The sequence below is a fragment of the Balaenoptera acutorostrata genome, chromosome 4, assembly GCF_949987535.1.
Source record: "Balaenoptera acutorostrata chromosome 4, mBalAcu1.1, whole genome shotgun sequence".
Taxonomy (NCBI): Eukaryota; Metazoa; Chordata; class Mammalia; order Artiodactyla; family Balaenopteridae; genus Balaenoptera; species Balaenoptera acutorostrata.
In genome coordinates this window covers 28,134,907-28,152,761 of record NC_080067.1, presented here as the reverse complement: position 1 = coordinate 28,152,761, position 17,855 = coordinate 28,134,907, and the positions used below count along the sequence as shown (strand labels likewise).

Sequence of the window (17,855 nt, the reverse complement as noted above, 5' to 3'; positions counted from 1 at the left end):
AAAAATTGGGATTTTGATCGGGACAGCATTGAATCTAGAGATCCCTTTGGGTAGCATTCACATCTTGATATCAAGTCTTCCAGTCTATTAACATAAAATGTCTTTCCATTCATTTATGTCTTCTTTAATTTCTTTCAGTTATGTAGTTTTAGTGTACAAGTCTTTTGCCTCCTTTCTTCTTTTTTTCTTTAATTGAAAATAATGTTTTTAAATATAGTTACCTGCTGTGCATTACATCCCCAGAACTTATTTATCTTATAACTGGAAATTTATACCTTTTCACCACCTTCACCCATTTCACCCACCCCCATCCCCTACCTTTGTGAATCATCAATCTGTTCTCTGCATCTTTGAGTTCAGTTTTTTTGCCTCTGGCTTTTTCTTTTGCTTCCTTGGTCAAGTTTACTTCTGAGTGTTTTATTCTTTTGGATGGTATTGTAAGTGGAATTGCTTCTTAATTTCCTTTTTAGATTGTTTATTGCTGGTATGTAGAAACACAACTGATTTTTGTGTTGACCTTGTACCCTGCACCTATGCTGAATTCATTTTTTAGTGCTAGTATTTTTTTTTTTTGTAGGTTCTATGGGATTTCTACATATAGAATTATACCATCTGTAAATAGAGTTTTACTTCTTTGCAGTTTGGATACTTTTTATTTCTTTTCTTGCCTACTTGCCCTGGCTAGACTTCCAGCATAATGTTGAATAACTATAGTGAAAATGGGCATCCTTGTCTTGTTACTGATCTTAGGAACAAGAATTCCTTTCCTTGGGAGGAAAGCTTTCAGTCTTTCACCATTGATTATGACATTACCTGTGGATTTTTCATAAATTCCCTTAATCATATTAAGGAAATTCCCTTCTGTTCCTACTTTGCTGAATATTTTTATCATGAAAGGGTGTTGAATTTTGACATATGCTTTTTCTGTTAAATGATTATGTGGGGGTTTTTCTCCCTTTGTTTATTAATATGGTGTATTACATTGATTTATTTTCTTATGTTGGACCATCTTTGCATTCCTGCAGACAATCCCATTTGTTCATGGTGTATAAATGCTTTTAATATGCTATTAACAGCTTATATTCTTACTTGTAATTAATCCTGGAGTATAGGCCAACAGCCAGGAATATAGACCCCTATACCAAGCCCGGAAAAAGTAAGAGGAGGAAGTGATGGTGCCTCAACATTGAAGCCTTGGACTGTACTTCAGTAGATATAAAAGTATATGTACTCACTTACCTGTATGCTTTCTGCTGGTGGCCAGCCTTGAATGGGCCGGATCCCACTGGTTTATTACATCTATTATGTATTATTTAGACTTTCTCAATTCTGAGAGCCCTTCCACAGAAAGCATATTGTAAACCAATTATTTTGAACTTTATCTCTGTTGTAATTGTAGTTATATTTTTATCTTAACATTACCCTGCAGCTTGCCTATAAATTACATGCCTTAATGACAAGAATTAACTATCTTCTAATGATAAGTTTTATTATAAGCTACGTTTTTAAACTTGAACCTTAAAAATATAATAAGCTCTGTGTTGATCATCTGACTAATTACAGGGTATGCGCACCAGAAGAAACCACATTTCACCTTCTACACTTGTCTTTAATGAGAGAGTATATTGACTATGAGTTTTCAGCATTAAAAGTAAGTATTAATATAACCATGGGCCAAAGATGAATATGCAGAAATTTCCATAGGATTTGACTCTTTTCTTCATATTGCATAGGACAAGATCACATTTAAATATGATATTGAAAGGATAATAGATGATTGGATTTTGATGGGATTTCTTGTTGGCAATGATTTTATCCCTCATCTACCTCATTTACATATTAATCATGATGCACTGCCTCTTCTTTATGGAACATATATTACCATCCTGCCAGAACTTGGGGGTAAGAAAAGTTTAATATTCATTTGAAGCTACTTTAATTTAGCACTCAACTAACCCTAAAAATGTCACTCAGTTTATTAGATTATGGCATGCACAACTGAAGTAGGAAAAGAATTTGGAGTTTCTTTTAGTCTAAGGTGCCAAGCTCTCTAAAGTTGTAATTTTCAATGGTTCACAAGCACAGAAGATGATGCCAGTTAAGCAGTCTCATTTATTGATACCTAACTAATTTCCACCTTCAATGGCTTAAGAAAGCCAGCAGAGGTTGCTGGCTCTTAGCTCTTGCTAAGAGTGGTTGCACTTAGCTCTTTTCGTATTTAAGCATAGAAATTTAGTTTTCTGAATGGATAATCATCAGAGTATTTAATATGAGGGAGAGATTTTCAAGTTAAAATGGGAAACTGACGGATAGTGGTGATGCTGAATAAAACAGACGACGGGGAATTCCCTGGCCATCCAGTGGTTAGGATTCCGCATTTTTACTGCAGAAGGCGCGGGTTCAATCCCTGGTCAGGGAACTAAGATCCGGCAAGTCACGCTGCACAGCAAATCAATCAACTAATCAGTCAATCAACAGAGTAGCAGGACATTAGTCTTTTCCTTCTTAAGTTAACATATCAAATGAATGACCTAGATAGATTCTAGAACATGTTTAACTTAATTAACTGTCTCCCATGTTGTTTGGAAATTTGGGAAGATTATTACTATGTAAACCTGGAATTTTTTATATTTTCTGTCAGTTCTTACATACTGTGTATTATAGTAACATCAAGTTCATAGAAACTAGGGCCACTTACATAGTCCAACACTGAGTGTTTTTTCTTGATTAGCAGAATGTCAAAACTCAATGTTTTGTAAAAAGAATTGTGTAGAATTGTTTAGAAAAAAATGTCAGCTTTTAGTACAAGTTTAGATTTTGTTCCTTTTAGGTTATATTAATGAAAGTGGGCATCTCAACTTACCTCGATTTGAGAAATACCTTGTGAAACTATCAGATGTAAGTAACTAGAAGTTTTTGTTTTCCTGTCCCAGGGTAGCTATAAATGGTCAGTAACCAATTACATAATACCAGAAGAAAAAGTTTTTGTGCTTCTACTCAAGTTGGTCATTCTGTATAAATAATTTCACCTAAGTTATTTTTATTTCTATTTGCTTTTTATTTTTAGTTTTCAGAGTAGTGGATGAAGTCCCCATGTAAAAAAGTAATATCCTCTGATTTCCTATGCCCTAGAAGCAGTCACTGTTAAAAGTTTGGTCTGTATTCTTCTAAACATACTTAAGTTATTTTAAAATAAATGTAAATATTTCTGTACAGTTTGATCGAGAGCACTTCAGTGAAGTTTTTGTGGACCTAAAGTGGTTTGAAAGCAAAGTTGGTAACAAGTACCTGAATGAAGCAGCAGGTGTCGCAGCAGAAGAAGCCAAGAACTACAAGGAAAAGAAAAAATCAAAGGTGTCCATTTTTTTAGGTGTCCTTTCATTTTTTTAAGCTGTGAAGGTAAAACTGATAGTCCTTGTTTCTCACTTTCTTTCTTATGATTTTGGGGTTGCCTCATTTTAGTTTCATTTCTTCTTTTCCTCTATGGACATTTTAAAAATTGTTTTGGTTTCTTTTTCTCTATTAGATTCTATCATTTAAATCTGATCTTTAAAAATCAGTTTATTTTTACCATCGAAGAACATTGTGTTTTCTTTGTTCTTCCACTCTATTAATAAGTGTATAAAACATTTCTAAATATAAGAGCCCAGAAAATTAGTTAAAGTGTGGATATTTATAGCATTTAATGTTATGAGACATTAACTAGATCAGTGATTTTTCTCTAGAAGTAATTTATATATAAAATCGTATGTAAGGGCTTCCCCGGTGGCGCAGTGGTTGAGAGTCTGCCTGCCAATGCAGGAGACACGGGTTCGAGCCCTGGTGTGGGAAGATCCCACATGCCGCGGAGCAACTGGGCCCGTGAGCCATAATAACTGAGCCTGTGCGTCTGGAGCCTGTGCTCCGCAACAAGAGAGGCCACGATAGGGAGAAGGCCCGCGCACCGCGATGAGGAGTGGCCCCTGCTTGCCGCAACTGGAGAGAGCCCTCGCACAGAAACGAAGACCCAACACAACCATAAATAAATAAATTAAAAAAAAAATGCAAACCATTAAAAAAAATGCTGTTATTGGTTTAAAAAAAATCGTATGTAAAATACAGTGATAGGCTAGGCTAAGAGTAGTTAATAGCACAATATCTGGTAACTGTTAGGTCCTCAATAAGTGACTAGAGTCAGAATATGCTAGTACCCTGTAAAACACCTCTAAGAAGCCCTAAAGAACGTCTTATGTGTGTTAGCTTGGAAAATAAACCTCTTCTGAAATTTTCCTCAGCTAACCCATAGTTACTGGATTCTGGTGAAACTGATGAGTTTCCTGCACTCTCTTTGCTGTACTGGTTTTATTCAGGCTCAAGCCCAATATCTCTTGCTCCAGGAAGGGCAACTGTCCTGATTTCCTTTAGTGCAGTCTTTCTAATTGCTTAACTTTTCCTCAGTGGAACTTAGCAGTAGTCAGTCTGCATTCTACTCTGTTTCTTATCTTAATAAAACAGGCTCTGCAACTTTTGGGGGACCTGTACCCACAAACTTAAATATCAGTAATCCATGGCTCCGCCCACCTCAGCTCAGTCCGTAAGCTTCACCAGTCATCCAGGGGTGTGTAGTTAACATTAGAGACACTGGTAGAATGAAAGGAACTGGAGAAACAGCCCAGACACAGAAAATTGGCAGAGGCCCTAGCTTGGATGAAGAAAAGGAAATTGGGAATAAGGGAGTAGGAAGAACTAATGAGAGGCACTGGTAGTTGATAGGCAGTTAGAAGTAGAGGAGAGGAAGGATGAAATCACAAGGAGGAAGAATAGACGGGCAGGATATGAAGGATGTGATGAAATGGAAGAACTTTAGAAAAGCAGATGAGTTACATGGAAGAAAACTTAGAAGTGGCTGGTAGAGTCATAGGAATGATGGGATCCAGAGATACAGAAAAATAGGTAATATTTGTAGTTATTGGATTCAATCATAAACAAACAGATTGTGTTAACAATAGCCCAGAATTTGACATATAAAAATGTTAAAGTTGAGGGCTTCCCTGGTGGCGCAGTGGTTGAGGATCTGCCTGCCAATGCAGAGGACACGGGTTCGAGCCCCAGTCTGGGAAGATCCCACATGCCACGGAGCAGCTGGGCCCGTGAGCCACAACTACTGAGCCTGCGCGTCTGGAGCCTGTGCTCCGCAACAAGAGAGGCCGCGATAGTGAGAGGCCCCCGCTTGCCGTAACTGGAGAAAGCCCTCGCACAGAAACGAAGACCCAACATAGCAATCAATCAATCAATAAATAAATCTTTAAAAAAAAAAAATGTTAAAGTTGAAAGAATTTGATATTGATTGTGTACTTTTCTCTAAGTAAATGAAATATTCTTGAAGTGTTTTTTTCTTGGAACACGTATATAATTAAATTAATTTATCTTTTATATTGGTGAACATTACTTGTTATTTATCATTGAGGGGTCTGAATGTTAAGTTCTACATAATAAAGATTTATAGCTTCAGGAAACAAGTGATATAAAACCAAAAGCATTTACACAGCATTTGAAGAATATTTTTAAAACAAACTTTTGCAGTGTGTCACTTAAGGATCATTCAGTTATCTTTAGTATTTTTAAAATATCCCTGTTAAATGTCTCACCTTGAAGTATATCCTGCCTTAATTTTATATTGACTTATAATTTGTGTAGGGCCAGGAAAACTCCGTATGTTGGGCTGCTTTAGACAAAAATGGAGAAGAAGTGGTAACTTCTAAGGGTGAGTACGAACTATGTATTTTAATATATGCTATTTTTTTTGACAGAATAGTTGTTATATCTTTCCTTTATTAGTACTAATTCAATAATATTGGATGAAATAGATGTCTATGATAGTTTATAAGCATCTGCTTTGATATGTATTTATCAAAGCATTAGATGGAAAAACGGAATATTCGTAATTGTCAGCCACTGTCTTTCTTTTTTCCAGACAATTTAGAAGATGAGACTGAAGATGATGACTTGTTTGAAACCGAGTTTAGACAATATAAAAGAACATATTACATGACAAAGATGGGAGTTGACGTAGTTTCTGAGTACGTTTTTGCCAGTGCTTTTACTTTAAAGTAGAAAAAAATTAGACTTTGCAGTTTCTTCAGAAAACAACATAATTTTAATAGTTACGGTAATGGGTGGAAAGGATTTTTTGTTTTCGTAAATTATTGTAGACCTTTCAACTAGTACCATTTTGGACAAGGTAGCATTAATTGACGTGTATTATGCAGTTGACCTTTGAACAACATGGGTTTGAACTGCACAGGTCCACTTATATGTGGACTGTTTTTACTAAATACTTAATGCAGTACTATGTGATTCACAGTTGGTTGAATCCACAATTGGTTGAATCCACAGCTGCGGAATCGCAGATACAGAGAGCCAACTAGTTATAGGTGGATTTTCTACTACACAGAGGGTTGACGCCCCTAACTCCAGCATCGTTCAAGGGTCCTTTGATAAAAATTGCCAAATAGATAATGGTTAGTGCTTTGCTTCCCATCTTCTAAAGCTCACATGACACTTATCTCAAAGGGCACCTGGCTCAGCCCCAGGTTAATAACTAGTACAAAAGTTCCTTAACAGCTTGACCTCTAGAATGGTGGTCCACACTTCTAAACTACAGCCCACAGTATGAATTACATATATTCGTATTTTATTTATTTATTTATTTTTTTTCCCAAACATCTTTATTGAAGTATAATTTCCTTACAATAGTGTGTTAGCATCTGCTTTATAACAAAGTGAATCTGTTATACATATACAATATGTTCCCATTTCTCTTCCCTCTTGCATCTCCCTCCCTCCCACCCTCCCCATCCCACCCCTCTAGGTGGTCACAAAGCACCGAGCTGATCTCCCTGTGCTATGCGGCTGCTTCCCACTAGCTATCTATTTTACATTTGGTAGTGTATATATGTCCATGACACTCTCTTACCCTGTCACATCTCACCCCACCCCCTCCCCATATCCTCAAGTCCATTCTCTAGTAGGTCTGTGTCTTTATTCCCGTCTTGCCACTAGGTTCTTCATGGCCTTTTTTTTTTTTTTTTTTTCCCTTAGATTCCATATATATGTGTTAGCATACTGTATTTGTTTTTCTCTTTCTGACTTACTTCACTCTGTATGACAGACTCTAACTCCATCCACCTCATTACAAATACCTCCATTTCATTTCTTTTTATGGCTGAGTAATATTCCATTGTATATATGTGCCACATCTTCTTTATCCATTCATCTGTCGATGGATGTTTAGGTTGCTTCCATGTCCTGGCTATTGTAAATAGAGCTGCAATGAACATTTTGGTACATGACTCTTTTTGACCTATGGTTTTCTCAGGGTATATGCCCAGTAGTGGGATTGCTGGGTCGTATGGTAGTTCTATTTGTAGTTTTTTAAGGAACCTCCATACTGTTCTCCATAGTGGCTGTATCAATTTACATTCCCACCAACAGTGCAAGAGTGTTCCCTTTCCCTCAGAATGGGAGAAAATATTTGCAAATGAAGCAACTGACAAAGGATTAATCTCCAAGATTTACAAGCAGCTCATGCAGCTCAATAACAAAAAAACGAACAACCCAATCCAAAAATGGGCAGAAGATCTAAATAGACATTTCTCCAAAGAAGATATACAGATGGCCTACAGACACATGAAAGAATGCTCAACATCATTAATCATTAGAGAAATGCAAATCAAAACTACAATGAGATATCATCTCACACCGGTCAGAATGGCCATCATCAAAAAATCTAGAAACAATAAATGCTGGAGAGGGTGTGGAGGAAACGTATTTTATTTATTTTAATTAACAAATGCTTATAAAGTGCTTACCAAGTGCCAGGCACTATTCTAAACATTTGAAAAATATTAACTCATTTATATTTTAATAATATAAACATATAAATATATATATATATAAGATGAAAATGTTAACTTGTAATTCTCACAATAATTCTTTAAGATAAGTAGAATTATTATTACTTTAAAATAGAGGAAATTAAGGAATGAGAGGTTTAAGTGATTTGCTCGAAGTGACATGCATAGGTAGTGAGTGGCAGAGCCAGGGTTTAAACACAAGCAGTCTGGCTCCAGAGCCCATGCTTAACCACCAGATGAGGCTGCTTTTCTGTAAGTGAAATGAGAGTTTCATGAAATGCTGTGTACCCTTATTACATTAGCAAGGACTTTTGAGACTTGAAAAATAACATATTTAAAATAGTATGCTTTTAATCCTTTTTTCCTTTGTTCTTATATTTCCTTGATTACAGTTAGATAGAACTGTAGTACATGCAGTTGACATTAAATGCTTAATTTGATAGGAAACTAGTCTTATGTTTTATTTCTTTTTCCTTTTATATAGTAAAATATAGACTTATGAAAATGAGATACTATCTGTTTGCCTAGCAAATAAGCAAATCTTTTTAAGTTGTTACATTCAGTGTTGGTCCAGGAGTGGCGGTAGATTTCTTCCCTTAATTACTGGTGGAAATATAAATTGGTAAAATTATTTTGGAAACTACATATTCAAAAGCCTTTAAAATAGTCATCCCTTTGACCCAATAATTCTAATTGTTAAAATATCTTAAAAATATAAAGTTAAACACAGAAGAACCTTATCCACAAGGAAGTTTATTACAAAGGTTTTTAAAAGTAAAAAATTAGAAACAATGTACATGTCCAGTAAGAATGTTCACCATAATTGTCTCCACCTCCTCCTCATTACAATCACTATCTCTGCCATTTCCAGTGTTTCCAGAATATGCAGAACTGTTAAACTGGTACTTATGGAAAGTTCATAACAATTCAGAAAGATACTTTCAGTATATCATTAAGTACAAATTTTAAAAGCAGGATACAAAAATCATAATGCATAGTATCGTCTCATTAATACCTAAAAAAAAAAAAAAAAAAAAAAAAACCTGGGCATAGAAAAGACATTGAAAAAAATACCAAAAGGTAATAGTGATTGCTATAAGGTGATAAAAATGCTTTTCGTCATTATCTGTATTCTTAGTAATGAGGAAATATTTCTTTTATAATAAAAAAGTAATGCATTTCATTTTAAAAAGCATAGCTCCCAGGACTTCCCTGGTGGCACAATGGTTAAGAATCCACCTGCCAATGCAGGAGACACGGGTTCAAGCCCTGGTCTGGGAAGATCCCACATGCCGCGGAGCAACTAAGCCCATGCGCCACAACTACTGAGCCTGCTCTCTAGAGCCCGTGAGCCACAGCTGCTGAGCCCACGCACCACATCTACTGAAGCCTGCACGCCTAGAGCCCGTGCTCCGCAACAAGAGAAGCCACTGCAATGAGAAGCCCGTGCACCGCAATGAAGAGTAGCCCCCACTCGCCTCATCTAGGTAAAACCTGCGAGCAGCAATAAAGACCCAGCGCAGCCAAAAATAAATTAATTTAAAAAACAAAAAAAGGGCTTCTCTGGTGGCCCAGTGGTTGAGAATCTGCCTGCCAATGCAGGGGACACGGGTTCGATCCCTGGTCTGGGAAGATCCCACATGCCACGGAGCAACTAAGCCCATGCGCCACAACTACTGAGCCTGTGGTCTAGAGCCCGTGAGCCACAACTACTGAGCCTGCGAGCCTAGAGCCCATGCTCCACAACGAGAGAAGCCACCGCCATGAGAAGTCTACGCACCGCAAAGAAGAGTAGCCCCCACTCGCCGCGACTAGAGAAAGCCCACGCGCAGCAACAAAGACCCAACGCAGCCAAAAATCGATATATAAAATAAATAAATATATTTTTTAAAAAAAGCGTAGCTCCCAGAAATAATGTAGATCTAGAATTTTAAGTGTATCTCTACCTGAATTTTGGTAACAGACACTAACAAGGTTTATAGCCACTTTGGGGTTTAACCTAGAGTGCTCTTTTTTGCTCTGTGTGTGTGTGTGTGTGTGTGTAATGTGTGTGTGATTATTTTACCTTAAATGATGGTTTTTGAGAAAAAGGGATTAGAGGGAATATTGTTCAGTGGATATAGCACTTTTCAAAGTGTGTTCTAGCTCTATAACCAGATTTTAAGATCTGATTTCCTCCTGTGATTCTCTCAGGCATCCTCCCAAGTAAAGAAGATTCCCATCCCTATCTCTCATCACACCCTGAATGTTTAAGGAATTGGTAGTGCCACATTATAGAAAGCTTCATTAACTAAATCCTCAAACTTTAAACCAAAGACACAGTACATTGACTGAATAAATATGCACAGCATGTTTAAGTATTCTGATAGTTGATTTAGGAAAACTATAAGGCAAACCTTTAATCTGGCATGATGGAATTTTTTAAAAATAATATTTTGGAGTTTTTCTGATTGCAGTTTTTGGCTTATTCATTGATTAAATAAAACATGTGAGGCAGAATGTGGTATCAGGAGATATGCTCTAAACACAGTGGCCTGTCTTCAAAAAATAATGTTATAATGAAAATATTCTTTTCTATTTTCAGTGACTTTCTGGCTGATCAAGCTGCATGTTATGTTCAGGCAATACAGTGGATTTTGCACTATTACTATCATGGAGTTCAGTCCTGGAGCTGGTGAGGGAATAAAAACAAAAAGTTTTGTCTTTATAATGGTTCATTCTAGTGTAAACTCATTTGAGAATCTCTTTTCTTTTTATTTCTATTTATGATAGTATTTTTAAAAAGATACAGCCAAGTTTAAATGAAATACAAGTAATCTTTTTTTATATGAAAATACTTTAAAAAGACCCTTTTATAACAAAGATACTTCAAGCTATAGCAGATGGCCCATAATAAAAGCTCTATGTTAATCTAAGGATTTAAAATTTTCTGTCATAATGAAGTGTGACAAAGTCTTGATAATTATTGGGTCTCAGCAGTGGTTAAGTGGGATTGTTTATTATATTCTTCTCTACATTTTTATGTGTTTGAAAAAATTTTTCTATCAGGAGTAATTATTGAAGAATGGGTTATATGAATGTTAGACTGGGAAGGGTAAAGAAGAAAGGAGAAAGGAATTACTTGCTTTTCCTGGAAATAATAATAATTTCTCTCGTTTCCTATTCCAGCAAGTTCCATCTACATTTCCAAACCATCCACTGAAATAGAAAAAATAACAAGCCAAAATACGCGGCAGGGAAAAGCAGAGACTTTTAAGTGATGAGATAGCTTGTTTTGTTTTGTTTTGTTTTGTTTTCAGAACACCTGCTAGGCTCTGTTTTAAAGCACCAACAGCAAAACAGACCAGTGCAAAATAATGTGGCATTAATTTCACATGATTTCACTTACTAATAGCCTTTAAAAATCTTTGCAATAACTAACATGATTCTCAGGGCATCTCTGAAGAGTATTCTATGACAAAAATCCTTGATTTGCCATTTTTTAAGAGGGTGAGTATAAGTTATCCCTATTATATTACCAGGAGTTAAGGCCAGGCACTTGAAAAGCATGTTCTCATATAATCCTCACAACTATTTAAAGTAAGCATTGTTCTCTGCCTTTTACAGATGAGGATTAGAGAGGTTAAGTAATCTTTCCAAGATGACATATACCCAAGAATCAAGTCCAAGGCTATCTGATTCCCAAAGTCTATACATTTTGCCTTGTTTCACATGCCATTCTGCCTCCTAAACTTCCCCACCCTTTTGAAGTATGACATAATTGTGGAATATAAAAATATTTCTTCATTGTTTTGTTGGTATCTTTAGTCAAACATTAAGAACATTGAAAGTTTTTTAAAAATTGTATGTTTCAAGTTTTGTAAAAATATTTTTTCTGTAGTTAAATATGGGAAGGTACTAAAAACAAAAAAGTTAGTGTGTATGATTGATAAATGGTTTAATCCTTACCACAAACACAATATATATATATACTAATGCAAAGATAAAAGTTCTTAGAACTGACTAGTAACAGCCTATGAGCTCAGACTCACTGTTCCCTCTGTCCTTATGAGAGAAGCTCAGGCCCACATGAGCTAACTGAAAGCCTTCTGACTACCTCATTACTTCATTCTAAGAATCTATTGTTTGGAAGACTCACAGTCAACATTTTGGAAACTAAACAGCCATTATACTATTTACATATATAAATAATAAATTATATATTATATATTTATATATTATTAATATATATATCCTTGCATGCATCCAAATTTTGAGTGTGAAACTGCACTTTAAAAATTAAGGAAATAAAATATTTGTTGCCATCAAATGACCTAAATTTTGCAACATTGCTGATTTTTTATATTCAAGTAGCAGAATTATGAATGATTTTTTTGTCTTTAGAATTATTGCCATGTGTTGTTAAAATAGAATATGGAAAAGTATATACTTACTATTGACCTCTTTCATAAAATTGCCAATTGTTTAAAACTCAGTTTTGTTTTATAGGTTTTATCCGTACCATTATGCACCTTTCCTATCTGATATCCGCAACATCAGTACACTCAAAATCCATTTTGAACTAGGAAAACCTTTTAAGCCATTTGAACAGCTTCTTGCTGTACTTCCAGCAGCTAGCAAAAATTTACTTCCTACATGCTACCAGGTGAGTTTTAGAATTAAATGTGTTTACAGTCTTTTTAATATTTAGGAGCTCCTCCTGCAAACTTAGAAACATCATACCCAAATTTCTTTAATAGTTAAATATATTTATTTTCAGTTTCAAATATAAGATTCCTTAAACAAGTCCCTTGAAAAGTAATTGCTTTGTTTTATATTTTATTTTTATTTATTTATTTATTTATTTGATTGTGCCGGGTCTTAGTTGCAGCCTGTGGGCTCCTTAGTTTCAGCAGGTGGGCTCCTTAGTTGTGGCTCACCGGCCCCTTAGTTGCGGCATGCAAACTCTTAGTTGCAGCATACATGTGGGATCTAGTTCCCTGACCAGGTATCAAACCCGGGCCCCCTGCGTTGGGAGCGTGGAGTCTTAACCACTGCGCCACCAGGGAAGTCCCCAAGTTAGCCTTGTTTTAAAAATGCAAACGAATTTCATAAGCCATTCAGAGCATAGCTTCTTTATTTTCAGTATCTTTAAGCACATCTTCAATTTGTCTCTGCACTGATGAAAGTAAACTGAGATAGGCAAAATCCGAAGCCATCTACTTTGTCCAAACGTTTACAGATTTCATTTCAGTTCTCTTTTACCCTCTACCTATTAGAATACAGATGATTCTAATAAGTTATTTATATCAACAAAAGTATTACCTCAGTTTATATTTGGATTTTAAGTATTTCATTTACCAAATTGTGGAATAAAAGGCTTTGCTCTGGTTAACATATTTCACATAACAGGAGAAAGATATTTCAGGGGTGATTGAGTCACCAAAATTACACTAAGCCTGCTAAGCTGATTCTGAGAGTAAACTTCATTTAGTTCTTCTAGAGCATCAATCTCTTCTTCTAATTCCATGGTCTGGTACCAGGAACTGGAATAGACACATAAACACAAACACACACACCTGCCTTCACTGCTTGAACAGTATCAGGCTTCCTTCTGTATCTTTCTGAAACTTAACCTGTCCTTCATCCTGGCCCCTGGCCTTCCTTTCTTAAGTTTCTTTGATGCTTTTTTCCTACCTTCACATACATTAAGGGTTGATGCTCAACCACTCTGGACCAGTAACCATGTAGGGTTTTATAGCCACATCTGTTTTGATTGTTCTGTGCTCATGACTTGCTGATTATTAAATACTTTGAATATTACCTTGAGAAATATGCTGTTTCTTTAAATTTTTTATATCATAATCTTCCATATTCCTTTCCTAGAAGACATCTTTAACTTTCTTTATCTACTTCTGTTATAAAATCTCTAATAAAAATGTCATATTGAACTTCTTATCTTTGCTATTGGTAGTAAAGAGATTTTGGATTTCAGGATTTTTTTTCTTTTTAAATTATCTTAGTTCTTATATAACTTAATAAAATCAGTTGATTAGGACATGAAAATAAATTGCCTAAGGTTAAAAATGGAGTGTGTGAAATGAACTGAAGTCTGAATGGGAAAACAATTTAGATAGGCCTTGTAAAGTGAAAAGACAATAAAAGATAGAAATGATAAAATTCAGAGTAAAGATAGTTTTGCTACATAATTAGGTTAGTGGAACAGGAAAGTGGTGAACGGTGTTGAAATTAGAAGCCTCATACTTGAAAATCAAAATATTACAAGTATATTACAACATATCTAAGATGTGAAAATTTACTTTTGCTTTGCTTAGAAATTTTAAACTGTAACAATTGAGGAAATATTATAAATATATTAACAGAAAGCTACATTGATATTAGTTGTTAACATTTCTATTACACTATTTTATATTTTCACAGCATTTGATGACCAATGAAGACTCGCCAATTATAGAATATTATCCACCTGATTTTAAAACTGACCTAAATGGGAAGCAACAGGAATGGGAAGCTGTGGTTCTAATACCTTTTATTGATGAGGTCAGTGCATGAAATAGTTATATGTACATGTATATTTTAATCAGATATTATTTCACATAAATTAATAAGCAGTGGATTTTAATTACCATTTGTGTTTTGTTAATGAGTTTTAACTACTCTCATCTTCATTATGTGCATCAAAACTTGTAGGTATGCTAATTATAAGAAAGCTGGCATTGCTTTACTAATAGTAGACAAAGTAGGCTTCAGAACAAGGAGCATTACCAGAAATCAAAGGCTTGAATAACACTGTAAACTTACTCAACCTCATTAATATATGTAGAACACTGTGCCCAACAACTAAAGAATGCACATTTTTAAGTGAAAGAACATTCACCAAGATTATTTGGTGAGACATAAAACATGTCTGAATAAATTTAAAAGGGTTGAAATTATAAAGAGAATGTTCTCTGACCACATGGAATTAAATTAAAAATCAGTAACAACTCTCTGGGAAGTTTACAGATATTTTGAAATTAAATAACACACTTGTAAATAATCCATAGATTAAATTAAAAGGGATATTTGAAAATACTTTATCTGAATGATAATGAGAACACGTATCATAATCTATGATAAAGCTAAAGCAAGGCTTAAAGAGAGACTTAAGGTTCTAGATGCTTATGCTAACCAATAAGACATTTTAAAATAAATTAAGCTTCCTACCATAAGAAGCTAGAAAAACAAGAGCAATTTAAGTCCAAACTAAGCAGAATGAAGGAAATAAAAAAGATAGCAGAGGGCTTCCCTGGTGGCGCAGTGGTTGAGAATCTGCCTGCTAATGCAGGGGACACGGGTTCGAGCCCTGGTCTGGGAAGATCCCACATGCCACGGGGCAGCTGGGCCCGTGAGCCACAACTACTGAGCTTGCGCGTCTGGAGCCTGTGCCCCGCAACGGGAGGGGCCGCGATAGTGAAAGGCCCGCGCACCGCGATGAAGAGCGGTCCCCGCACCGCGATGAGGAGTGGCCCCCGCTTGCCGCAACTAGAGAAAGCCCTCGCACGAACCGAAGACCCAACACAGCCAAAAATAAATAATAAATAAATAAATAAAGTAGCTATTAAAAAAAAAAAAAAGATAGCAGAAATCTATGGAAAATGAACAAACAATAGAGAAAAATCAATGAAACCAAAAGTTGGTCCTCTGAAAAGATTAATAAAATTGATAAATCCTAGCTAGACAGATCAAGAAAGGCTGAAAAAAGCCAGAGCACAAGGGGAGAACACATAAATTGCCAATATTTGGAATGAAAGAAGAGGTGTCCTATAAACTCTATAGCTATTAAAAGAATCCGTAAGGGATATTGTGAACAATTTTATGCCAACGAATTCAGCAACCTAAGTGAAATGAACACAGTTCTTTAAAGACACAATTTAGCAAAACTGACCCAAAAAAATGTAAAAATCTGAGTAGTCCTATACCTTTTAAAGACATTTAGTTTCATGATTTAAAATCTTCTCACAGAGAAAATTCTAGGTTCAGATGTCTTGACTTGTGAATTCTAGCAAGCATTCAAGGAAGAAATAATACCAATTTTACACAAACTTTGAGAACATAGAAGAGGAATAATCACTTCCCAATATATTTTATTAGACCAGCATAATGCAGATACCCATAGTAAATGATGTTACAAGAAAAGAAAATTACTTGCTAATATCCCTCCTAAAAGTAAATGCAAAAACGTTTAACAAAATAAAGCCAGATGGGATCCAATAATATGTTAGAAGGATAATACTCATAACCAAATGTCCTTTGTTTTAGAAAGACAGTGTTGATTTGTGATGTGATTTACCACACTATCAGTATTCAACATCCAATTTTAATAGAAATGCTCAACATACAGTACTAGAAATAAGAGGACACTTCCTCAACCAGATAAAGTGCATCTTAAAAAAACTTACTGCTAACAATATCCTTAATAGTAAAATTTTGAATGTTTTCTCTGTAAAATCAAGGGTAAGACAAGGATGTTTATTCTAACCAATTCTAATACTGTCCTGGAAGTCCAGTGTATTAAGTCAAGGAAAAGAAATAAAGGCATGCAGGTTAGAAAGGAAGAAGAAAAATTGTTTTTATATGCACATAGCACTATTACATATATAAAAAATTCTAAGCAATCTTCAAAAAGATACTCTAACCAATAAGTAAATTTAGCAAGGTCACAGGATATAAAATCTATACAAAATTCAATTGTGTTTCTCTATACTAGTAGTAAACAATTGGAAAATATAAATTTTTTTAAACAAAAAGATTTTTATTCTGCTTTCAATAGCATTAAGATATATAAAATACACAGTTACAAATTTAACAGCATGCACACTGAATACTACAATAGTGTTGAGATATAGAAACCTAAATAAATGGAGGGACATACCATGTTCAAGGAATAGAAGATTTAGTATTGTTAAGATGTACCCTCTTCCCAAATTGATCTTTGGACTCAACATAATCCCAATGAAAAGGCCAGCAGATTTTTGTGTAGAAATCAGAAATCCTATTCTAAAGTCTTTATGAAATTGCAGAGGATCTAGAGTAGCCAAAGCAATCGATAGGAAGAAAAACAATACTGGAAGACTTTCGTTCTCTGATTTCATGACTTACCATGAAGCTAAAGTAATCAAGGGAGTATGTTACTTACATGGCAATAGACAGATCAGTGGAACAGAATTGAGTCCAAACATAGATCTATACTTGTCCAGTTAATAAATTTTCAATTAAGACATCAAAGCTATTCAATGGGTAAAGAAAAAGCTTTTCAACAATTGGTGCTGAAACAGCTGGCTATATATGTTGAAAAAACCTGTACACTAGTGTTCAGAGCAACTTATTTGTGATAACCCCAAACTGGAAAAAATTTGAATATCCTTCAAAGAGTGAGTGAATAAAAAAACTGTAGTACATCCATATAAAGGCATACTACTCAGCAATAAAAAGAACTATTGATATATATATACAATGGATGGAAAAAAGTTCATTTGAGTGAAAAAGTCAATCTTGGAAGGTTTTAGATAGTTCCATTTATATAATATTTTTGAAATGACAAAATTATTGTAATATAAAACACATCAGTGGTTGTTAGGAGTTAGGGTTGGGGATAGAGTGTGACTATAAAGGGATAACATGAAGGGGTTTCTTTATGATGATGTGACAGTTCTGTATTCCAGTTTTAGTGGTGGTTACATGAATCTATACATATGGTAAAAATTCCATAGTACTGTATACACACACAAAATTTAGATATAAAAACTAGTGAAATCCGAATAAATCTGTAGTAGTGATGTACCAGTGTCAATTTCCTGGTTTTGATGATGTACTGTGGCTGTGTGTAAGATGTTTTCATTGAAAGGTACATGGGAACACACCATACTAATTCTGCAAATTCTTATGAATCTTAATGTTTTTTGCCACTGTACACAATGC

At 35.0% G+C, this 17,855-nt stretch overlaps 1 protein-coding gene across 3 annotated transcripts in view; it reads left to right on the top strand.

Moving 5' to 3' along the window:
* The window catches only part of XRN1 (5'-3' exoribonuclease 1), a 116,879-nt gene that overhangs the window by 31,394 nt on the left and 67,630 nt on the right, over positions 1 to 17,855 (top strand). For all 3 annotated transcript variants that reach the window (XM_007188077.3, XM_007188078.3, XM_007188076.3), the window contains exons 7-15: positions 1,564 to 1,651; positions 1,734 to 1,902; positions 2,831 to 2,898; positions 3,217 to 3,354; positions 5,677 to 5,743; positions 5,954 to 6,059; positions 10,480 to 10,569; positions 12,384 to 12,540; positions 14,316 to 14,435. In XM_007188077.3, the coding sequence (XP_007188139.2) occupies positions 1,564 to 1,651; positions 1,734 to 1,902; positions 2,831 to 2,898; positions 3,217 to 3,354; positions 5,677 to 5,743; positions 5,954 to 6,059; positions 10,480 to 10,569; positions 12,384 to 12,540; positions 14,316 to 14,435 (1,003 nt within the window). The remainder of the gene's footprint in view (positions 1 to 1,563; positions 1,652 to 1,733; positions 1,903 to 2,830; positions 2,899 to 3,216; positions 3,355 to 5,676; positions 5,744 to 5,953; positions 6,060 to 10,479; positions 10,570 to 12,383; positions 12,541 to 14,315; positions 14,436 to 17,855) is intronic.